General features: G+C 39.1%; 1 protein-coding gene across 1 annotated transcript; it reads left to right on the plus strand.

The window, feature by feature from the left end:
* Nucleotides 1-17,425: 17,425 nt before the first annotated feature.
* GTF3C6 (general transcription factor IIIC subunit 6) lies at nt 17,426-25,369 on the plus strand (the record flags this gene model as incomplete). The annotated part of the gene is made up of 6 exons (XM_081998524.1): nt 17,426-17,494; nt 18,707-18,787; nt 21,619-21,682; nt 22,253-22,297; nt 22,431-22,544; nt 25,074-25,369. 6 exons carry the CDS (start codon nt 17,426-17,428, stop codon nt 25,367-25,369), a joined length of 669 nt encoding a protein of 222 aa, XP_081854650.1.
* Nucleotides 25,370-25,599: the final 230 nt, after the last annotated feature.

A 25,599-nucleotide genomic window follows, 5' to 3' on the forward strand; every position in this document is an offset into this window, starting at 1 on the left:
AGAAGTGTGGAGCTCTCCTAAGCTGTGCAGCCAAAACTATGTTAGAGGTGGAAAAAACTGCTTCCAAAGACATGATGTATAACCTAAAGCCTACCGAAGTGTTAAAGCAGAGCCTGTGGCCAAAGCCTAGAAAGAACAGGCTAGTTCAGTGCTGACCTGTTCAGCTCCCATGCAACCACAGTAATGGCAATTCAGTAGCAAACGAACAACTGAGGAACTGCTCTGGCATGGCTATGTGAAGCGAAGCAAACGGGATTCACAGGGAAAGGAATGCAGAGAATAGCCTGCATGTTCTTCATACACTCAAGTAAAACACTCCAGTGTCAAATGCTTGCACAGCTGCCCTGTTAATATAGCTACAGAGAAGCACTTGGAAGAGAACGCTGTCATTAGAAAGCTACTGAGGCAGGCATTTCCTGACAATTTGTTCCGATTGACTTCAATTGCATGTTTAACTTCAGGTTAAGTTACGCTTGCACTCTTTCATCCTGTTTCATTTCATACTGTGGAGTTGCTGGTGGTGTAGTCCATGGAGCATTCTGCATACTGCTTACAGTTCAGGCAGGCCCCATGCTGTCTAGGGGAGGCTGGATTAGGGTGAAAATTGCTTATAATATTTGCTGTTAGTATGCTTCATGGCCACAAGGAAGCACTGCTGGAAACAAGGTTTAGCCAAGTTTCAAGTTAACTGTTCGATTTGCTTCTATTTCTTGTTATACACTGTACTTACAATACCAGAGCTGCTGTTATATTTAATATATATAAAAAAAAATTAAGCAGGCCATAGAGAGTCTTGCTTCTGCAGCTGCCTGAGTGCTGTATCTTGAGACAAATTTTATATTCTCTATAACATGCTTAGTTCTGCCTTTGGCAACTGCTATTAATTTTAAATACATGTATGCAAGTACAATATGTAAAGTCACGTTTAGGAGCAAATTTAGAGACATGAATACCATACCACCAGCATTTTTCATTCCTGGGTTAGCCAGAACTTGAAACCATATTTTTGCTATTACATAGTTCCTAATGCACATGGCTTTACCTAATCTGTAACTTTAAATTATGTAATTTATAGCATTCCTGTAACCTCACGTACCTTTTTCTAGATTGTATTTATCTTCTCAGTACGTTGCTTTAAATTTGTCTTAAAATATTAAGATTTCAAAATAGCATGCAAGGCATCTGCCCAGCTGAAGACTTGCACCAGCACTACTGCTGCTTAAGTCTGGAATGAGTAAGAGTGCCAGTGCAAGGTTCCCGGTGCTCAATGCAAACACAGAAAAAAATCCAGTTAGTCCCAAGAGGAGAAGTCAAACTGGATCCTCAGTGACCTTTCCAGGCACACTAAATGGGGAGCAACATGTTCTGTGACTGGTATCTGTTCATCTAGCAACTCGTAGGCTTCTTACAGTCTTGAATGCAACCCAAGATACAAAAAGTGCAGCTTTTTCTTCCTCCTTTCCCTGCTATCCACTGAATTGTGCTTTGCTTGTTTTTAAAGAGTTGCAGAAACTTACTTGCAAAAAGCAGGAGTCCAGGTACAACTATCAGATTATCTGTAATATGTAACCTAATATTGGCTGACTTGTGAAGATGTTTAATTTTTCCTTTCTTTAGCAATATTTGAAGATTAAATATACTTAGAAAGCAAAAAAAAATTGATTTATGATATGCAAAGTATTTGACCTCAGAGAGCCTAAGTAAGAAATCCATCTGATTTTCAAAATATTCCTGCGCTACCTATTTTGCTCGATTAATGGACTCAAGTATTGCCTGTTCCAATATTTTTTGTGTAAATACATAGTTGCTGGCATACCAGTTAGCGTAAACTCATAAGCAGCAGCATGGGTTAGTTAAGATAATCTGTTTTCTAGCATAGTGAGGAGATCACTTGGATGCAAAACACTGTAAGACATGCATGACAGACAAACCACATCTACAGACATACGCATGTATCTATGCTTGCTGATTTTCTGCATCAGTTTGAGCAGCATCAAAAGCTTATCGAACAGGCTGCTCAAGACAAGCTCTGCAGTGCTGCTCCTTTTGAAGGCCCTGCTGGCCAAAAATGGCTCCATTCTTGAAGGTGAGTTACAAAAGCAGTGATCTCCTGTTCACAGCTTCTTAAATGGTTCACTCCAAAGTAAAGCTTTCACTAGGGGTACAGTGTTTGGTCTCAGTCATCCAGTTAACAAAATTCCATTTAGACGTTACCAGTTAAAAACTGCGCGTTACTTGAGCCGCTGGTAGCCTGCTTACAGAAACAAGACACAGCAACTCTGAAATAACTGCAAATTCTAGAAGCTGTGTGGAAAAAGTATCCAAACATTAGGAAAATACTGCTGCTGCCAATTCACTATTCAGTTTCCTACGCTGTTGAGAACAAGCATGTACTCCATCCAAACCACTTTTATAATAGGCAATTAAATATTGGTTCATTCCGTGATCAGAACTTGCAGACACCTATGAAGCCAAAGCTTGTTCTCTCTTTTAAACAAATACACTCCTGAATATTAAAACTGAAAAAAAACCCCACATGTATTTTGTAAAACCTTTTTTAAACAGTTGAATTGAGAGCCTTAAGTAGCTCAGAGTACTCTCTATGATATCATGCAGTCATTTAACTCACGGCTTATACTGCTGTTGATTAAAGTGGAAGGGATGGGGCACTGAGCGGTGAACTGTAATGAGTATTTACTCCTGCAAATTCAATCCCAGGGAACTCAATGGAATGACTTGACTTATATGGGAATGTGTTCCATTATGGAATTGTAACTCTGTGCTACAGCCCTCAAGAACATCTTTCAAATTTCACATTGGTGTCAAAAGTAATGGTGCATTTTGAGCAAGGTGATCGGTAGCAACTGCAATTCAGAAATGCAGGGGGACTTGAAAACAAACTTCCCTAAAAAGAAACAGCTTTTTGACTTTGCGAGTGAATAAACTGATACCATTACTGTTAAATCTATTTGGCATTTAAATGTCTACTGAATCATAGAATAGAATATCTCAAGTTGGAAGGGACTCATAAGGATCATCTAGTCCAGTTCCCAACTATTGAGCCACTAACACAAGTAAATTACAGCTATGCATGCTGCACAGCTGTTACACAATTGCATATTACATCTCATCTTTCGGAAAACATTTTCTGTTTGGTTATAATGTGATTGTGTTCTTATTTCATGATTAAAAAGAAATTATTGTGCAAACATCACTATAGACCGCTGCTTTACAACTGCAGATAGTTGATATGTACCTCTGCATTAGAAAGGTGCAAAGTTCAGGTGGGAGTTTGCAAAGTAGCCGCAGAAATGGGAGTTCTGATTCCACTGGTCCAATTCCCATCTGTTAAATTTCATTGTCTTACTTTCTGAGCAAAAGTAAGGATTTGGTACTTGTTTTACACTGTTAAAAATGCTGCACCAACAAAGCTATAAAAAGACAAGAGAAAAGCAGCATAGGATTGAACGGAGTTGTTAGCTGCAGTTACAGGGCTAAATTCCAGCCACTTGCCTGTGTGCAGTGCTGCTCTGGACAGGCATTACACAGATGGAATGGAACATGACAAAATGTTCCAAGTCCATTTTTCTTGCTCATAAACTTAGAGCAATAGGGTGCCTCTTCATCATCTGCTGCTTCCAGAAGAGGCACTGGCCTCTCTGCAGGCCAGAGGTTACTCTTTAGAACACAGCAGCCACTGTGGCCTTACAGCCATCTCCAGTCCCTAAATTCAGACTTGTTTCTTTCAAAGGGGAACTTGCTGTGTATCTGTCAGCTTCACTACAGTCATCTTTGACAGCACATGATTGTAAGGGTTAGAAAATGTTTAGCCAGATACAAGGTCACATTTCCAAGTACAAAGTTAGAATGCAGGCTATAAAAAGGTGGATAAAACTCGACTATACTTAACTACAAAATTCCTTCTTAACTGCTCTAGTACCTTGCAGCCAGCACCCCTAAAAGCTGAGACAGCAGTCACATACATTTTCCATACTGTTTCAGGATGAAACTTAAAAAACTAACCAGAGGGCCTAAGCCCCTAAGGGCTATTCTCTAATGGTAGCCCCTTCAAACTCACAGTCTTCTCTTTGTTAAAGACATCTCTCTCTCCTGTTTTTATTCCATGATGCCATTCTGCAGCAAAGATAGCGCTGCTGCATTGTCTGAGAGGGGAGGGGGTTTTATTCTGTGATTAAAGCATTCCCAATACTGTTACAATATCCTGCAAGGCACGTATCATAAGGAGTACCTTATTTGAAGATCTAACATTTATGTTTCCAATTCTTAAATTTTGTTTAGAGCTATAACCTGATATAAAACAAGAAGTGCTGATAGAGTTGCTCATTTAAATAAAGACCTAACTTACTCATTCCCCCAAACTGTTGTAAAATACTGGGGGGGAACAGAAAAATAAGATAAGATAAAGAAAATGACTCATTCCCATTACAGAAGGTATATTTTACCTCATGTGCTGCAATGAAAGCTGGCATGCATAAGAACAAGACAAAGCTACAAAGGCTTCAGAGTATAATTGCTGACACCACGGTACCTACAACTGAAGGATTCTCAGGCATGAAGCCAACAGGACTAGCAAAAACAGTAAAGCAAACAAACAAACAGCCATCATTGTACATGTCTCTACTCTTCTATGAGTAATACTGGGTTTAATGTTTGTATTTAATTTGTTCAGCTGTGCTTTCACTGTTTTTAGGCAGAAAATCAACTGTAAATTCATAATTTTTAATATGCTAGTTTTAAGCTTGGTAAAAAGGTTATTTGCAGCTGTTCTCTGTTGTTAAGTGCTATGACATGGAAAAACTGAACAATTTATATTTGTGCCTTTCAACTTCCATTTAGCGTGCTGCTACGTAACAGGAAGATATGTTTTCTGATTACCTGCTCTCTTAACTTTGTAATCTCTTAAATACTTCATTCCTGAAATATTTAAACTATGCAGACCACCCAGAAGGGCTCAGCAGACAAGAAGTTACAAACCAGTGATTTTCCCTTCAACTCCTCCTGTTACTATGTCAAGCAGTAGGTAAGAAATGAATCAGCTACTGGAACAAGTTATCTATTTTTATTTTTCATAAAGAAAATACTAGAGATGCATAGAAATAACATGTTTAAACCAGCTTTCATAAAACTGTCCTAACTGCTTTTTAAAGAATTGTAATCCTAGTTATTCTTACTAAATTTGGACAACTGCCATTGAGCCAATTCTCAGTTTTTTACAGGAATAAAGCTTTACTATAGGATTTTAGTGTAAAAGCTGACCTATAGATTACATTTGTTTCCTGATCTTATAGATCTCAACCAAGCAGAGGCAGGAGGGCACTTCTTACATAACATAAATACACTTACTTATATGCTGGAGAAACATGCTAGTATTATTTTTAAGCAAAGCACGATATTAGACATTTTTTTAAATTTGTTGAAACCTGTGTATAATTACAACCACTGCTTGTCCAGGTCAACAGTTCTCAAAATATGTCATTGTCTAAGATAAACACATATGTGAATCTGTTCAGAAATCAGAAGGGTGCAAGTACTTGCTTCGTATGATTCTGTCTGTATTTATGTGCGCACGTGTTTGTAGAGAGAAGAACACAGGAATATATAAAGAAGGAACAGAGAGCCAGTCACAGAAGGGCTATGGATATGACTCTTAAAAGCATATTGATAAAACTATTAGGTTGAGTGCTAATTGAAAAAGAGTGGAAGCTCTGAGCAAGGTAAGTTTCCACTTGATTCCTTCTGTGTTCAGAGAAGCAGGGCTCTCTATACTGTTTTTTGCAGTATTGTATACAGATCCCTGGGGAATCCAAAAGATTTGGGAAAAAGGAGAATTAAATCACAAAAAACAGATAGTTACAAAAACAGACGGTCCATCCATACTGAATCTCTCAAAATATTCTATTTTTTCAGTTTATCTGATGGTAACTCAAGAAATTAATACCATCTCTGTATTCCACATGTAATACATACTTTAGATACAAAATAAATATACACCTGCATGTATTTATATATAAATATGCAAACTAGAAACAAGCAAACACACAAAATATAAATAATTCTAGAACACCATTTTATTAACAGTTCCTCAAGTTTATTTTGGAATCCTTCATTTTCAAGATTGTTCAAAACTCTGAAGGCACTTTAAATTCTTTTGATAACTCCATCTGCAAATCTAACCAAACTGCCCTCCAGCAACAGAGCCTGAGCTCTGAGACAGGGTGATGTGAAGTTTCTGTTATTCCAGGAACCGTACATCCTGTACAATTTCTTAATGGACCTCTATCCTTCTGCAGAAAAATACATTTTTATGCACCCTGGGATGGAATGGGAAGATTTGAAGTTAGGCCTTTTTGCAGATGCTGGATCATTCCTTCCACCACCACAGGGACCCTTTAGAAATCTGAGGAATGGTTGCTTGTATGCTAACGAGATACAAATATCATGTGCGTCTCCCCCTTTAAGAATACGCTGAGGGCAGCCAAGCTCCCAAGGAACAACACCACAGCACAAAGCGTAAGTGAAAGTTGCCGTACAATCCAAAAGAGACATGCAGGATTTTACCATACTGATAAGCACCGTGGAATATAATTAAATCTGACATCATCTGAAACCACCCAGGAAGGCAGACAACTGTCTGTTTAAACTCTTTAAGGACCAAATGGGAATGAGACATGACCTATAGGCCTTCATCCTGAAACTTGGATTTCCAGCGAGTCAGTAGGACTGCCTGCAGCAACAGCAGTCCTTGTTCTTTTCACAATCTTGTAAACCAGTTACACAGCATGGAAATAAGGATATTCTGCTTCACTTAACAGAAGCACTAGTGGCAACATGCAGAAGCCAAATGAAATGATCCTTCATTAGTAATTACCCTGACTGCCCAAGGTAATGAGGATTCTTTTGGTAAGACAATCTTAAGGCTATATAAGAATAAATATATGTATCCTAAATTAGGTCAAGAGATCTTGAACTACTCACTCTCTTCTGAGTAACCAAAATGACACTGATTAAAGTCACCAGCCTAAAGATGTAGACGTTGAATCCTTTTGTGAAGTTCTTCTGCTGTCTCCAGCAGTGAAAATATTCATCATAGTATCTCTTGTTTCAGTGCTGTACTAGGATTACTTTTATAGTTTCTAAAATTCTTGAGAACACTTCCTGAAAAAAAGGATGCAGTGGGGGAATTCCAGAGAAGCAGCAAAGCCAACTAAATGAATCATTTACTGCTGGTCACTGTGTGTTTCTGCTAATATGGGAGGAAGAACTGATTGGAATAGCACAAAAGCAGCCAAGAGAGAAAATTATTTGTTGCTTCTAGTCACAAATTCAGGGCTGCTGCCTGCTAATTCTGAGCTGATTAGAGAAACTGAAGTAAAAGATGTTGGCAGTGACCACTGTTCTTGCTAGCAGTGACAGATCTGGCCATTCTATAGCTCTTGCCGAACACACAATCCTTTGCCCAGACCAGTCCAAAGCTGGACTGGTAGCAGAATCTTTCCATCTGGATTGCTCCCAAAATGAGGATGACAGAAGGGTATTTGTAATGCTTTGCCTTGCCTTTTCTGGTTTCCAGAACAGTGATGGCTGAATGAGCTTAAAGAAACTGAGATGGTGCCAGTTATATATCGTTGTATGTTTTAACGCACTGAATATAAAGGAAAGCAAGTCTAAGGTGCTGCTACAGTGGGAAACACTCTCCTGCTCCAAGTTTCTGGGCATGCTTTCATGCACAGTGGAAGTATACTCTATTGTATAACTGTTACTTAAAGACAGAATGCCTTGGGTTTTACTGTAATATCTTTTAAAAAAAATCCTCTTTAAAAATAAAGTATTTTGATATCTTAAAATTGGTACCTGGTCTTTTTTTCGTAAGACTGTATGTATGTAAATGTCAGCATAAACTTCTATTTGTTAAAACAGAAGTCTCTTACTTCTTTGCAGGGGAATCCTGAGCCCATGACAGATATAACGATAGACGTTACAGCTAAGATGTTAAAGTCTAACATTTGGATTGTCATGTTCAATCCTTTAAGGAGAATGAAGCAATAATATCAGATCAAAATATAGATATAACAGTATAAACTTATAGGCATCTTCTCTTATCTCCTGGAATTCTGTTGTTCAATTACAGTGTGAAGGCCCTGGCAGATAAAGCAGTACTTCGTAGCAATCTTTTTTTAAATTCATGTAACACACGTTCAGATGAACGTACTTTAGCATCAGTTGTCATTCAACGAATAATATTTTATTCAGTCTAAACTACTCAGAATACAAGAACTACAATAAAAAGTTATTAAGTTAGTTACAAAAGTAGGTACTAGAAGCTCACCCTTTAGGAACCTAGTACAAATGCAACACATGCCTGTAAGAACAGAAATAGGAAAAGTCAGTCCTGAATTAATTATGTGTGGAGGGTATAATACATGTGTATTGCCGCTGACTGTAAAAGATGATCCTAAGTATAAACAGCATACCTTCAGAATCCCCGAGAGAGCAAATAAAGAGAGCTAAAAAGGCGAAGGCCAACAGAATTCAATATTCTCCATTTTCATTATAGACTTGTATAGAGTGGCTCAAGTCTATCCACCATTCAGAAATCCACAAGAGAATGTATAAATTCTTCTCTTCTCAGAGCAGATCTCTACGAAAAAAAAAAAAAACAACAAAAAAACAAATCAGCAGTAAGTACCACTGAGGCATTTTCAGACAGCTAATAACTCCCCCCCAGAGCTGCCTAGGTCCAATTTGGAATCTGAGCTGACAATTGTATCTCCCTCTCTCAATTGCTTGCTGGAAAAAACCAGCTATGCTTCCCCACAAATGTAAGTAATAAAGGACAGTAAGGTCTTTAAGCCTTAAGGCTAATAGATCTTTCATTTTTAAAAAGATTGTTCATCTGCTTTTCTAGGGAAAACAATACATTTTTTTTTTTTTAAGAGAATCTGATCTGGTATAGTTTAGAAATCAAAAGTACATTCCTAAATATTGAAAATATCATGAGCTTACTGTAAACTGAGGCAATTGTCAGCATTGACTTACTTTTAATAAAGGCAAACATCTCATTGACAGCAGCTACATAAGTACAGAGAAATTCTCTCAAAACTTCACCTCCTGTCTCACATTTCTGACTAGCTTATAAACAGACACAGTCATGTTTTTGCTCTCTTCATGCTTTGAGCCAACTGGACATAAGACCAGCTTCTTTCCAGAAATCCTGAGCCACATTAACAGTGCTCTGAGCCCAAGCTAATATATCCTGCCTTGCAGCCAGCCTTATTAACTGAAGCTCAACAACACATGAATGGCAGCTACACAGCTGCTATGCTGGAGCTGGCTCCCAGCTGGCTGGTTCAGAGCACAGGCAGAGTGAATGCCATCACTGTCTGCACCCATCCATGTAGATATACCCTCAAATGACCCTAGGCATTGTGCTGTAACAAAAGGTATTTTTAAGAATTGGTTCTCCCAATAATTGCCCTTTAATTACATAATACAAACCATATTGGAAATGAAACAACAAAATCTTAACAGGATATGGTAGTGTGAATGTTTGTGTCAACATAGTCACAACAGTGTGGCACCTGAGCATGTCTGTGAACCGACTTAAAAAAACTGAACAGATCCATTAACTTGCTTTATTTTTAAATTTTTCATTATTGAAATACATACAAAAATTTACATCTTGTCCTGTAGCAGGAAACTGATCCTCTATAAAATGCTCCTACATTGCAATCTAATATTTGCAACCATGTAATTTCTATTGTTGCATCTAAAACATTACCCTCCTCTTAAAAGAGCAATACATGTAAAATATTTAGATACACCTCGCATGGGAAAGATTATCATGTTGCATTAGTTGCCTTGCTTTCCAAACACATTATCTATCAAACAGTGAAGAGAATCAGGAAAGTAAGAACTACTGAAAAAATGCGGTCAAGCATGACAATTTCCTCCTTTCAGCTTTTTGCTCAGCATTTGTGAACAGTATACCTCAAGCAGTAGAAACGGTAAGTGTGCTTTGCTATAGATTCAGGTCCTTCTTCCCCCATTCATTATCCTTCCTTTCTCTTGAAAACAGAAGCAAGACATGCTGCCAGTGGGTCAGTGCACTGGTTTTGCCTCAGACCAAGCCAACACAACTCCTCAAGATTACTTTTTCAATAGCTTTAAAGGCTTAAAAGTAATTTACAACAGTACTTTTCACCGTCTTCCTACACAGAATTCCTAAAGAGCTCAATAACAGCCTTTTTAAGGTACTGATGCCTTCGTGAGTAAAAGCTGTAATTGTAAGCATACCAAATGTCATAGTACGTTAACTGACAATGGGATCTTCAGAGATTTCCACCTCTTGTTCTGTCATCTGCTGTGATTTATCTACTGTGTTATATTCCTCTGCTTCTGTTCAAGAGACAGTTGAGTTAAATAGCTGGAATGAAAAATGAAGCTACTAAACAGAATTTAGGGTTCATAGAAGGGTTCATCTTTTGGGTCTACCTAGCTCAACATGTTGTTCACAGCAGTGGCCATCTAGTGAGGAACACAGGTATATACGATATACTCCCAACTCTTGTAAGCTCAGCTGATGTCCTCACCCTGATATGATTTGCCCATTGTATTATCCCCAGTGGATCCCTCCTTCAGGTACTTGTTCAGTCTTCTACTGAGTTCATGTAAATTTTCACCTTTACAAACTTTGGATAGGAATTTTTACTACCTGTTTGGTTTGTCATTCTGAACCAAATTTAAGAGCCTAAAACAGCTACACGCTGAGCTAGATCCACCTAGCCAGTACCCTTATCGCCTAAATCAGCCCATAGTGAATGCCTGGCAAAGAGCAGAAGAACAGGCAGGACTAGCTCGCAAAGGTATGCCACCTTTCAATCTCCTTCAGCAATTTTTGGCTCAGGAGTTCCTTAGACAGAGAACAGCTGCAATTCACCTGCCATTTTGCCATCCAATCATTCATGTACACATCTTCACAGCAAGCTTTCATTTTTACAACCCTGAAAACACAGTATTATCATCCAACTTCAATATCTCACTTTCCACTGCCTTTTTTTTAACAAATGGTTTAGGAGTATGTTTAACACTACAAATTCCCATGGGAATCCACTAATGATATCTCTTCATTTTGGAAACGGACCATTTTTTCCTACCTTTTGTTTCCCACCTTTTAATCATTAAACAATCCGTAAGAACCACTTCTTATTCCTTAGCAGCTTAGTTTCTTTTAAGAGCCACAGTCCACAGCACTCTGGTAATGCAAACAGATCTTCATTTTGATGCAAGAGCATCAACTACAAGTACACTATTTCAGAATGGCTCTTCCATGAAAACAGTTTGAAGTGGATCATGCACAATGGTGACCAAGAATCAAGCCCAGAGTTAATTTTTATCCTGTAGGTGCCTTCACTAGTCACTCCAAGAAGCCTAAAATTTATGGCACCAAGAATTTTAGTCTCATGACTGCAATCAATATGACATTTACCTAGAATATTCTCGAGTACTTAGACAAGTACTTTCTTTTTTGTTTTCTGCTTTTACAGTGTCTGATTTTCCTTGTCAGGGGCAATTGCCAGCGTCTAGTGGTGACAATCTACAGCCCTAACAAGATGCATTGCCTTATTTAGAATTCATGTAAGTTGTATATTGCTTGTTTTTAAAGATGTATTTTAACTCTGATTTGACTCAACATTCTTTAGCAATGCAAAAGGCTGTTTTCACCTTCCCTACATAATTTATACACTGGTGTTACAGTGTTTATCCTCCTTCCCTCAAACGTCTAACGCACAGTATCGCACTATCCCAATTTAATCTAGCTATTCTTATTCTCCTACTGTGGATTTGGGGTTTTTGATGTTTATGGAGCAATAGGTTTTTAGTACTTATAGAGATGCACTCACATAAGTGAGTCAGTGCATCCTTCTGTTGGTTGTACAACTGGACTTATCTGTTCGACTACTCTTCACTATTTCTTACCTCACTTTTGTCAGTTCTGTCCTGTTCTTTGAAGATATAGAATGTGTTTATGATTTCACCCACATAACATGAACTAACATTGAAAAAGCAACATTCTAACACCTTGTAGTAATAGCACAGTAAGAAAAACAAATTCTTTTAGCATTTACCCTCAGGGTTCGGCAATATGATTCTTACTTTTTACACTGGGTGAGAAATACTTTCTGTAGGTCAGTGGGCATACCTACAAAAGTTCTAAACTACCAGGAATTCCAAGTTGTTGCCAAGTTACACCTCAGTAAAAGCCTACTGAATTAAGACTCTAATGTTTCTGATGCAGATTAACTAGTAAGTATTTTTTATTTCCTGCACTGCAAACCACTTTGGCAGTTATTGAGCTGTGTAAAAAAAATGCTTTTAACAGCACTTCACTAACAAGCAAATTGGTGTTCATGTACAAGGAAAACAAAACACAATTCAATAAAAATATTTCACTGTAATAAAAAGTAAGCCCTGGGAGCATTGATCAAAATCAGTACATGAATATGAAACAGAAATAACTTCTGCTTTTACATAATTGTATGAAAAAAATCCAAGTGCCTTTTACATCAGGTTTTTTAAAACATATTTTAAACAAATACAGACAGGCCAGCTGAGATTGAGTAAGAGCTTGGCCCTGAAAAATAATGAGCATTCCCAGTGACCTCTGAAGTCAAGGGCATTCAACTGCTTTCAGCCCAACAGGCATAAGAATTTACATCTCGGTATCTCAAATAACTGATGCCAGATAATCTGAGGTCATGTAAAAGATTCCAAACATTAACATTTCATAAATTAGCAAGTCAATTCTATAGATAGACATCCCCTTCTGATCCAACCAGATAAGTAACATAATTTACTCCCTATTTGTTACCATCTGCTTCAGAAGATTGTCACCTACTGAGTTTTACCCAGTTTTAGGACTTCATGCAGGACACTGCAGCAGTTCTCAGCTCTGCCATGCCACTCTCCTCTTGCCTCATCGCTCACAGATGCAAAGACACATTCCTCCCACCTGTGGGTACAAGCACCAAGTTCCCTCAGGATGTTCTAATTGCTCTTCCCTTTATATGCTCTGGGACACAAGCATGTCTCTGGGCAGGAGACAACTCCCCACTGCAAGGAAGGAGGATTTGAAGTTCTGAGCCTCCTGTGTTGCAGGAGGCAGCATTCATTACTTTCTACAACTAGGCTCTTTTCCCCTGAGGAAAAGGCAAGAAGACAAAATGAGCCTCTTCAAGGACTCCTGGTGGAGTCCCATGGGGTCCGGCCCTGGAGGGAAGAGGGGGCCCAGGAAACCTGATTAATATTCAAGAATCATCTCCTCCAAGCTCAAGAGTGGTCCATCCCAACAAGCAGGAAGCTAACCCCTTCTTTAATCTCCTACTATGCTGGCATCTGATTCCAGCTGCTAAAAGTAAAGCAGAAGCCCAGCAAATTACTGTACGATCACCTGTGCCTGAGTCTCCCTCCCAGCCCCTCTTCTCCCTCCTCTTACCGTGCTCAGTCCAAGACAACTGGAGTGAGACCATCTGGATTAAGAACTGGTGGAATAAAAAGGGCTCCTTCACTCAACTTCTTCCTTCCCTCCTGTACTACATCTCACTTCATAGTCTTAGAATAGACATAGTAAACAGAATAAGCACTGTGGAAATAAAGCACCCCTTACTTTACCCTACTCTTACTGGGCTTTATCTAATAGGGTTGCTAGGATTTCCTTACATGATCTTTAAGGAGCTTTTTGAAAAGACAAAGGCTCAAATGCAAAGGAATTCCACAGGTTTTGGTTGGGGGTTTTTTGTGATTGTTTTGTTTTGTTCTTTTTTGCAACACCTATGAGCTGGTTTGGCTTGCTAATTCCTGACTGAAGAGGCAAAGCAACGTAGCTGCAGGGAAATGGAAATCATCCTTTGTAATACTATCAGCAAACTGTCTTGGGGCTGATTTACATTTTGGTAAATCTGGCTAGAGCCAGAAATACACACTGGTCTCTTACAAGCTTTCTTCTGCATCTCTCTGCACCATACCATTTAGCCATTTCACATGGTAACATTTTACTGAGGTGTCTCTTCTGATATTCACAGGCAATCACATTTTGTCACATCATCAGTTTTAGTTACAGTTCCAATTAAAATAAGCCTAGAATCTACAACACCCTTCTCCAGAGGCAGTCAATCCAGCAAATAGTACAGATACATAGATTACATATGTGTGCGTGTATACACACTATATCTATTGTAATTTTTGAATAGTAAATTCTACATTTTTTTCACTACATAATACAAAAGGTTTTCAACCAGAGGTACTCACAATCTAAACAGACAGACAAAACTCAGTAACTTAAAGACTGTATCTTACCCTGTGTTTTTACAAAATATTTAACCTTTTACTTAGACTAGTGCCAGGGCCTCACAAAGAAAGTGAGTGTTCAGGAGGGAATGGAGAAAGGGCAATTGCCTTCTGTAAAAGGATTGAGAAGGAATTCCAAGCATGAAGATAAAAATCAAAAGAAAATGAAAAGATGGGACAAAGTAGAAAGCTGGAATTTATTCCTTATGTGTTTCAGTGAACTGTCTCTGATTTCCTGTAATGTAATTTAACTGCAATAATGTTTATTTGCTAAAATATAGTCCAAGTCTCTAATCTATGAACTTCCAAACCTAAAATTTGCAAACTACAGGGCCCAAAACAAAATATGCATTAACATGCTTAAATTGCAAGTGAACCTACTAAAACTAGTGCTTACATATTACGTACATAGGTAGATCTCAAACACTATAATTTATTTTAAATTTATCCTTTGGTTGTCACTGACTCAAACTGACCCAAGTGCCACCTAGGTACTTGCCTCCGGCAGCATGCACACATAGATCTGTTCAAGTGCTGACAGGGTTGTTAGCTGGGGCCTCAGAAACCCAAACCCTGGATCCTCAAAACATGTATTTTCATATTTATCTCATCAAGCAGTTCAATCTCCCAGGCAGATTCTAAGGAGCGTCTCTTAAGAGATAAGTTGCTGAAATACTCTGGCCAGGATATGAAAGACCAAGGCAAACAACTAATGCCCATGGCAAGTTTAGCCTGACAATGAGGTAGTCTCTTTTAAAATACATATGGCACTAATGCACCAAAAATTTCCCATCATCCAACTGCACGCCCTGACTCGTGACAACTAGAAGACCAAGATGACCCCAGATACTACATGACACTTAGGCTGCTATAAAAGCAAACAAATATACTGGCTCCTTTATCAGCAGTTCATGCCAGTCTATGATTTACACAGGCTGATCTGGCACACATTTATGTTCTTGTAAGGGCTTTCTGTAGTTTTAGCTACATCGCTTAACCTCCTCCCATCTATAAAAAGAGAATGATGGTATTAATGTAACGTTACAGAAGGACTGTCAGTTATGACAATTTTTAAATACATATTCAGAATAGAGAGTTTACTTTGCTTTATTCGGGTAAACTTTTTTAAAACAACAAAACATTTATCTAAAGACAGGAAGACCTGGTGCAAAAATGTAATTGCCAAATATAACAATTTAGTAAATAGAAATCAGTAGTTAAGAACTATTAAAAGACTGGGTTTACTACACATGTACTCATATTATACAGCATAAGATCAACTAGCTAAAGTTACCAACATTTACATGCTTTAAAAGTTAGAAGCTCATTAAAAACCACTATCAGGTTGAACAAGCTCTCTAAGCATAATTTTATTTATCTATCTCCTTCTAGTGGCAGAATAAGAAATCAAACTCAAAACTTTATTTTTTGTTATCTTCTAAAACCCTTAAATACAGCAGCCCATGCTAAGCAAATGATACAAACTATTATTTTAAAATAATTAACACCTGTAATATACCAAATATCTGCTCCACAGCTATTATCTCCTGCAGTCAAAAGTCAAGCCTTTGCAATTTGCCTGATGAAAAGCTAACACTCCCCAGCATTTTTTCTGTATTTAGAACTAATCCAAATTTATAGGCTGTTCTTACCACGGCAGTATGCAGCATTCTAAAACAAGCTCTAAGAAAAGAATAATTAAAAACAAGAAGCTTAACAGAAAGTGAGATGAAGCCTAATGCTGGCTTCCCAAAGAAAAACCCTGCTAAACTTATTGGATATGCTTGAGATCAGTGATTTTTCTAGGAAAAGGAGAAACATATTAGATTATACATATCTGGACATTGTTAAGCACTTGATTTGGTGCTATGCTGACATTTTTGTTTATCTCATGGAGGTTAAGTAGAGGCTAGAAGAAAATCTACAGTGAACTCCCTTGGGATCAGTTTTTATTTAAATGATTTTGACACAATGAGTAGGAAGACACTTTTGGTACAAAACCAGAAACATAGAATAGAGAAGGAAAACAAGGGAGAACTACATTGCAAAAAACAGCATGAGGCTCAGGATTATCGAGTGTAACAGCCTGCATTTATAAAGAAATAAATTAACACATTATCTCAGAAATCCTTGTAAGATGGAAATCAGACAGGAGCGTATTCAAACCTTACAAGATAACCAGAAAGCGCAAGGCAAAGAACGTGAAAATAGCAAATACAATTGAACCATGTACAAAGCATTTCCCTTTCTTCCACTGAAGGCTCTGGCAAGATTTAATTCTGCAGTGGTGCATATAAGGCTAGCACACTAGAAGGGAGACGAGTGGCACAAGTGCAGAGACGGACTACTACGATGAAGAGGAAAACCAGGACTCTGCCTAGCAGGGGTAATGCGTCCTGTTCAACCTGGCAAACGAGGACTAAGCCAGGGGCTGTGACTCCAGCCTGGTAAAGTGCCGGGCCTGTGGAAAACCCCATAGGTGGTCGAAAGCCGAGGTCCAGACGACGCGGCGCCGGCAGGAGGAGGGACACGAATCTGGTCCGAAGCAGAGCCGCTCAGGCCCTAGAAGCCGCTTCCTGACGCAGCCGCCCACGTCCCAGCCTACCCGCCCTGGAGCTGCCACTCATCCTCTCCCCGCCTCGCTGCAGCCCGTCCCGCCTCCTCCTCCCGCTCCCAGCGGCTCCGCATCTTACCGGCGACAACCCACCCCGCCTCGGGCTCCTCCCTAGCCAAGCTTCACCCTCTCGCCCAGGGCCCTGCGCGCCGCCGGGCAGCCCGGGGCCGCCACGCTTCCCTCGCGCCGCCTGGGCATCGCTCCTCGCGTCCCGCCGCTTAACGGCTCCTGGGGCGCGAGCCTCACTCCCGCCTCCTGCTGGGAGCAGCCGGCATGAGCGGCTGCCATTGGCGCCGTTTTCAGGCGCCGCCGGCGGGTGGAGGAGACGCAGCGCTGGCAGCCGGCAGGCGGGACCGGTCGCCCTCTTAAGATGGCGGCGCTGGCTCACGTGGTGCGCGCTGAGGCGAAGTGAAGTGAGGCGGGGAAGTGGGGTATTCACTTGGCGATATGGCAGCGGCAGCACCAGCAGAAGCAGAGGGCGAGAGGAGAGATGAATCAGAGGAAGATGAGGTGGAGGTTGGTGGATGCCGACATCGGGACGGGCTCCCTGGGCGTTTCCCTGCTTTGGAGCAGCGTTAGGGGAAGGGATGCGGGCCGGCCCGCCTCAGGGCGTGTCCTGCCTGTGGACCCGGCCCGGCTCTCTCTTCCCCCGCCGGCGCTGAGCGGGCCGGGACAGGCTGCCCTGCGCCTGCCCTCCTGTGGGCTGCCAGTGCCAAGCACCTGCTCTGGGTCCTAGTGAAGGAGAGAGTGGGCTTCCTCCTGTCACCGCGTCACTGCAAGGCCTCCTCCGACCCTCAGGGTGCGGTGCCTGCGGTCCGCCGCCGTGCCGTTGCTCGCAGGAAGGCTGGCGGGGCAGGCCGGAGGCGTGAGAAGAGCCGGGCGCCATGGCTGCCCCCGGGCTGGCGGGGCCAGGCACAGAGCGAGCGCGTTTCCCTGGGCCTGTCGGGTTCTCCGCTCCCGCAGCGGACGTGTCCCGAAAGCTGTATTGTTTTGACTGTTGCGGTTCAGGTTTTGTGGAAAACGGCGTTATGAGAAAGCACTCTTGCTGTTTCAGTTGCTTCTTACCCCCATAACATCCGAAAATCCAAACTATTACTCTCCTATTGTTATTATATATGTTTATGGATACTTAGCAGGCCGTGATTGTTGAAAAATCTTCCTTTAATAAAAAATTTTTCAAGGTGGCTAGTTTTTTGGGTTGTTTTTGCATTCTTCTCACCCAAAATTGTAAGGAATTGCAAACAGGACTTGATTTCAAAGCCATATGTTACAAAGAGTGAAACATAACCATTTCAAGCAACATGTTGGTTAACTTAACCTTTCACTATGGTGTCTGATTTAGGTAGTACTAAAGCTTTGGAAGAATGTATTTTGGAATGTGTAACTGGTCACATTGTTATAATTCATAAATCATTTACCCATATCTATCCTCATTTTTCAAGGGTGAAAAAACATCTCCCTTCCTAGCTAGGAAGAAAAGGCCAGGAAATTCAGGTGAAACAGACGTCTGATGGAGTAGTGGGTTGCTGCATTTCCCTGTGTATTGCAATATCTACCTGCCATTTTCTATAGACAAAATGCAGAATAAGTCAGATTTGGGGTCTGTTGATTCTGAAGGTCTGGGGCTTTGTATGCTGTTCTTTCTGGTTTGGGTTGTTGGGGGGGGGGCTTCCCCCCCCAAGTTCAGATATATCAATTACAGATGTACATTGTAAACTTATCTTGTAGGAGCAACTGGTCATGGTGGAACTGTCAGGAATTATTGATTCGGACTTCTTAGAAAAATGTGAAAACAAATGCAAGATTTTGGTGAGTGATTACAGCACAATAGGAAAGGGGTAAGTCAGTATGCATCTGAACAAGGGACTGAGGCTGTTTCTAAATTCCTTGAAGTCATTAACACTTAGATCAAATCATTGACAGAGAATTATGTGCACTGTCTTAGCTGTATTTTGCTGCATGTTGTGGGCTCTCTATATCAGAAATGCCATATGGTCTTTGAATATAGTATTATGTAAATATAAGGTAATGTTTTCAGAAGGGTTTATCAGCAGTTTATCGTTATCCTCTCTGATTTCAAGCTCTAAGTTCATTTTTTTTTAAATGAGGTATTACACATTCAAAAAAAAATGTTAAGCGTGCTTCTTCAAATAACTTGAATACAGATGACTTTTTTGAAGGCCAAAATCTTTATGAATTGTATTGTATTTACAATGGGTTTTTTTGCAGATACTGCCTGGCAAGTTCAAGTGTTGTAAATTTAAAGGGTAACTGGATATTAAGAATTTGGTAAACAGTTTTGGATACTGTTTGCTTCACTGTGAGGTTATTGTAAGAATCTGCCTTGCCTGTCCTTTTCCTTTTGAGTTGTTTAATCATTTTCTCTGTTTGTGACAAATTTTATTTGCCCTTCAAAACCTACATGGACTGTGAGCTCTGTAGAGATAGTACAACTAGTATTGATTTGCAAATACTTTCTGAAATTAGACCTTTATTATAGACTGAAAAGGTGGAAGAGAACATCTCAGGGTATGCCCCTGATCAGAATATAGGTGAGGTGGTAAAGTCAGTTCTGAGAATTTCAAATGTAGAAATACAATCAAAATTCATAAATTATCCATCAGTGGAGGGATACACTTTTATAAGATGATTTGCTTTCTGGATCCGACCTAAGTCACTTGAAATGCACAGATGATTCATTACTGGTGGCTGAATGGCTACATATTCTTCAATAGTGTTAATGGGATTCTTTTAAATTTTGTGCTTTGAGATTATCTTGTAATGTTACTAGAAAAACTTTTAAGTATCTATACTGCATCCTACTTGTATCCAAATCTACCTGTACTCACTCCACAGCGTAAGCATTCCTTGAGACTTTTCATACAGACATCTGCAGGTAAAACTCCATAAAAAACTCCTTTGTGTTATTCTGTTTAGTAAGTCTTTTGTGATGCTGGTCATATAAGGGGAAGACAGTCTCCATTTTTGCATAGTCCAAAAAGGAATGCAAATCAGCCAAAGAAATATGATTTTGAATATTAAAAATTTTAATGCTGTTGCCTAGGACTGATGTGTTAGGTTTTTTTATTAATTTCCTGTAGTAAAAAACAACCAAAAATGTTTTATATGTTAACTTAATGATATTGATGTTCTCAACTTATGCAGCAGAAAGAGAATCCCAGAGCTTAAATCCTGCTGATCTTAGATACTGTTTTTTCAAAGTACAAGAGGAAAATTGCACAAATGCCTGTTAACCTGTGTGATGTTCTCTATTTTATGCAGTTTACCACAGAACTTCAGAACTTTTAGCATATACTTATTTTCATGTCCTGAATAATGTTGATGTTCATGATGTACTATTAAAAGACATTTTGCCTTAATTAGTGTATTCTGTTCAGGCATAAATTTTTATTGAAATATAGTTTATAGGTATATCTTATATTAAGAATAATGGGCTCCTAGCCTGTGTATTTGGAAAAGCTCAGCTGTAGAGGAAGGGAATGAGCTGATAGAGCTGCTGCCTTACTCTCCCACTTCTTGTTTAAAAAATTAAAATTAAATAATAATTTACAACTCCTTCACAGTGTAGACACACAGTAATCACAGAAGCTTCTGTGACCCTGCAGTTGCACTTCTGGTGCTGGTGTAATGCTTTATGCCAATTTCTTCATTTTGTATATTTTCCAAAGACCCTTAAAAGTTATTCCACTTTCTAGAACTTGTATTAATTTGAGCTTAGAAAATAACATCTTTTTTCGTGCAAGTACATATATTTTTATTTGTTAATTTTAAACAGAGTTTTAAATTAATTTCCTAGAGGAAATAACAGCACTTTAAATTTATTTACCGTAACCTAAACAGTCTGTTGGCTGCAGTTTGACATAAATGTCTTTGATCCTTTTTAACATACTAGAGCATTTTTTATAGCAGTTCAGCATTGCTGCTTTTGTTGTGATTATTAGAACAGTATTATGTGGTATATTCTTTGTATTTAATATACTTGAAGTAACATGTATGGTTATAGGCTGAAAAACTGTCATTGCATTTCATTTTTTTTAACAGTACACTGGTTCTACAGTAATATTGGCTAAGCCCTTTGTAACAGTTGCTAACACTGCTTAACTAAGCCCCTAAAAAAATGGAAAGAAAAGTCTTTCTCCCCCCGCCCCCAATGTTTAACAGTGCAGAAGACCGCAGGGTCAATTGTAATCACTAAAATTACTTTTATTACATTTTTTGAAAACTGATAAATATTAATTTAATTGCATGTCTTGACATTCTTTCAGGAGTCAGCTAGCTTCTGTAAAATCATATCCTATGCAGAACTCTTTTTATCCACTTCCATAAATCCTGTTTTAAAGATGTACTTTTCTTCATATGAAGCTGACAGTTTGAGAAAGCTTTACAGTCTGGAATCCATTCCTTTAATACCAAAAGAAATGTTTTATTTCACATTAACCATGTTATGGAATACTTATTTTACTGTTATTATGTTATGTTGGGGTTTTTTTCAACTACCTTTTCAAGGAATTGATGTAATCTGGATTCTGCTATATCTGTTGTCTTTGGTTTCACAGCAAGAAATTTGCCTGGTCGAATAGAGACCTGATATCTGTGCAATTTTGTCCTCCCTCTTGTAGGGAATAGAGACAGAGAGGCCCATTTTACAAGTGGACAGATACGTATTTGCAGGAGAATATGAAGGTAGGAAAAATGATGTGGATACACTCTCCTTTCTCATGTGAACAGAGAACTTTAACGTCAGTTAAACGCACTGTGAATGGAGAACATGGTCCTGTGAGGTGCTGAAGTTCTGGATGGTGTTTGTATAACACTGTACAGAGCAGCACCAGTCTGAGTTCACTGCTAAATTAGCCATGTGTCTGTGTTACTTGCTGGAAAGTATGCCTGGAAGCTGACTCCAGGGAGCACCAGCTGGTATGTCTGCAGGGGAAAAATGTGGGACATGAAGTGCCTTAAAGTGCTTGTTGTCTCCTGTATGAACAGGACTGACATATTGTGCAATCTGTAGTTCTCCCGTTTGTCTTACAATGACAACATTGGTCTGGAAGAAAATGATATGGAATCTTCCCTTGTAGTGACTTTCAATGACTGTGATACTCCTGTTTGTTCCTGAGTTGGCAGTGTAGTTAACAATGTGGGGCCTTTGTGAGGGGCTTGAAGTCAGAACATTCCCAGAGCTGTGCCAGTGGCTGTAGAATCTACAGCTGATATAAATTTGTTTCTAAGACTTTCTCACTTTGTTTTCCATAGATACCTTGGGAACCTGTGTGGTTTTTGAAGAAAATACAGAGCATGGTAATTGTTGTGATTTAATATCCTGTTCATTGTGGTAGCCTGGGAGATTAAAAGTATTTATCTTGTTTCAGTTGATAGTGGAATTCACTATAATGATTGGGTTTTGGGTATTTTTTTTTTCCTCTCTTCATAGTAGATGCAGAAGGCAACCAAAAAGTACAGCTGAAATACAAGTGCCACACAATGAAGAAGTTGAACATGACACGGACACTCTTGACAGAAAAGAAGGAAGGAGAAGAGAACGCTGGTTAGTGTCTCTGCTCTTAAGCATAATCTGTCCATATCCCTATTCATAGAAGTCTCAGCCTTGATTGCTTGATTCAAGAACGTGCAGGAAGTCAGACGAACTTTCTTCTTTAGGCAACAAATGTGTATATTTAAATACAGAAATACAAACCCCACCCCCTAAAAAAAGCGGGGGGGGGAGGACAGAGAGGTTGCTTCTGACCAGTGCTGCCTCCGTAAGTGGCTTGTAGGAGATTTCTGCAGAAGAGTGTAAGAATAGGGCAAACATGCTGATGTTCCCTGGTGTGTTTTTCTGTCATCTAAAAGTTTAGGCACTTGTTCTGAAATCAGAGGTGCTGTTCAGTAGCTCTTCATTAATTGGTTGTTTTTTTACTTTTTTTTTTTTTTTTTTACTTCCATCAATTTTTCTAATGACTTTTTGATTCTCTGCAGTTGTGGAAAATCTCTAATATCCTGAGTAAGAAGTTCCATGTTGTATGTACTAAAACTGAATTGTTCTTACTGAATTTACAGTTAACTGTAAATGAATTTAACTTACCTGCAAAGACATACCTAGCAGACCACTCATACCGATTTTCATTCTGTAGGCAGAACTCAGTGCTTGTATGTTTGCTTTATTTCAGTGGTGTTTTTTTCATACAGAAGTCTCAGTGCTTTTACATAGTCAGATATTCGGTATCCTGCTATATAGAGCAGTATTCATTAGAAGTATCCTATTGCTTTTTTTCACTCAAGTCAGTGTTACTGCTTCATACTTTAAGAATATGTACCCATTTTACATGAAATATGAGCAGTCAACTGCACATTGGTCGTAGGAGGTATAATATGAAATGTCACATAGAATCTAAGCAGACATCAGCGTTCTTATCAACACTGTGTACCATTTCTACTCTTCATATAATTAAGTAGGTAATGTGAAACAGAAACATTTTTAAAGTATGATAGACTAGAGAATATGTTGCTTAATACAAAGGCCTGTTTTGTTCTTGGAGGAGCAGTAGTGATGATAGCTGCTGAAAAACACTTTATTTCTGTACTGGCAGAGGTTTAATGTTGTGCATACAAAGTAAGTACAACATCTTGTGAACTGGCAACTGGTACTGCCCAAAAATCTTAAGTGAGAGGGGAATCCCAGTTCTACTTGGAGTCTGATTGATACGTGTTGTGAGAGCTTCACATGAGTTCAAGAGATGACACAAATTCTTACACTGTCTCTGCTGTCATTTCCTATCATATTGCCAGATGGACTAAGATTTAGGCGAACAAACATTTTATTCTCTTTATTGCATTTGTAAAATATTATCTCAGCATTTTGAATTATATTTAAGTTATTCTAAGAGTCTGAGTGGTGTCTGACCACCACTAAATACAACAGGAACTGCTATCCTGGATCAGACTGAAGGTGTTTTAATCCTGTATTGTATTTCTGGCTATGGACTGTAGTAAATAGGTGGAAAGTAGGAAGAGGGGGACATATACATGAGCAATCCTTTCTTCTGGCTATCTGTCTGGTGTTCAGCAGTTCATGAATATCCTGACAAGCGTTTTTGTCTGGACTACTATGCCTTTAGTCCATAAAGGCTCTGTCATTGTCATTTGCTGTTTGAACTTTGTACTTTTGACTTCTGTCACTTTTTATAGCAGTTAGTTTTCCAATCACATTGCTGTTGTATGGAAAATGTACAACTTTACTGTGGGTTTTCTTGATTGTTTGCTTTTGTGATTGTTACAAATGTATGATCTGGTGCTTCCAATGAGTGAGAGTTACTTATTTTGTTGCCAGAATTAGGAGATAAATCAATCCCTACTTGTTTTCCCAGTATAGCCTTATAAACATCTGCCCGCTCTGAGCTGTCTCCTCCAAGTGAATTCTAGTCTCTGTCTTTTTTTTGTTGTATTTATTGCGGTTGTTGATGGTGGTTGGGTTTGGTTTTGTTTTCAAAGTCTCTTCCCATGTAGAGCTAACTTTACTCTCACCAATTCTTGTTTCTCTTTTCTAGTTTTACAGTATGGGTTGAGCAGGGGGCAGTACTTGTAACATGGACACAGCCGAGTTTTGTATCTTGACATGCCTACTTCTCATTACTTTCCTAATAATTTTGTCTCTCCTGTGACTGTTCTTTAGAGACTGAGCTGGTGACATCAATGATCAATACACAAAGCTTCCAGTAGCTGCATAAAAACCTGTAGCTATATGTCTCGGATAAATTAGTTTAGCCTGTGTATGTTGTTGTTAATTTATCAACAGTTAAGTTTCTCTTAATTTTAAGCTGGTCTTTCTTTGTCATATGCCTTTCTGTTATTCATAGCCTTATTTTTCAAGGAAAACGAATGGTTTAAGTCCCATGGTGAGAATCACCATAAAAATTAGTGTTGGTCCAAATTCTTGAAAGGTATCTTTCTATCCTAAGTGATTATTTTACTTAAATGTTGGTCAGGCTCAGCCTTAATAACAGTGAACTTAAGACAAAATTGCTGTGAACTCTTAACTCCTTTTATCACTAATATCAACTTTCCTTCCTTGCATCAGGGGGAGTGGAGTGGTTACAAATCAAGGACAGAGACTTCTCCTACAGCAGGCCTAATACTATTTGCAGCTTTCTGCGTGAAAAGGAAGATTCTGAAGAGTCAGCTCAGGCCCAAGACAAATTGACTGAAGAGTCAGAGGGAGAGGTGAGTGGTGGAGGAAATTCTGACATGAATTGTGATCTAGAGAAGCAGCATAGCTTGGAAATAGATGTGTCTATTCCTCTGCCTGACAGCCCTGCTTCTGGGGCAGAGGATTCTCCTTCTGGAAGTGTTGCCTTAGATGATGCCCTTCCATGATATCAGCTCTAATCTTTTCAGGATTTCTTCATGGAGTTAATGGGCCAGCTTTTAAATGCCAACTTTTATAGGCAGTGACATGATTTCCAAATTATCTGAGCAATTAATAGTGGAAAAATGGACATAGTGTTCTTGTGCATTGTTTTTATGTTTGGACTATAGTGGGGAGGGCTTAAGTGTTTTTTGAAAATGCTTATTGGAAATGTGTGTCTCTCTACCTCAAAATTGGA

Source organism: Phaethon aethereus (genome assembly GCF_964289735.1).
Source record: "Phaethon aethereus genome assembly, chromosome: 3".
NCBI classification, from domain to species: Eukaryota; Metazoa; Chordata; class Aves; order Phaethontiformes; family Phaethontidae; genus Phaethon; species Phaethon aethereus.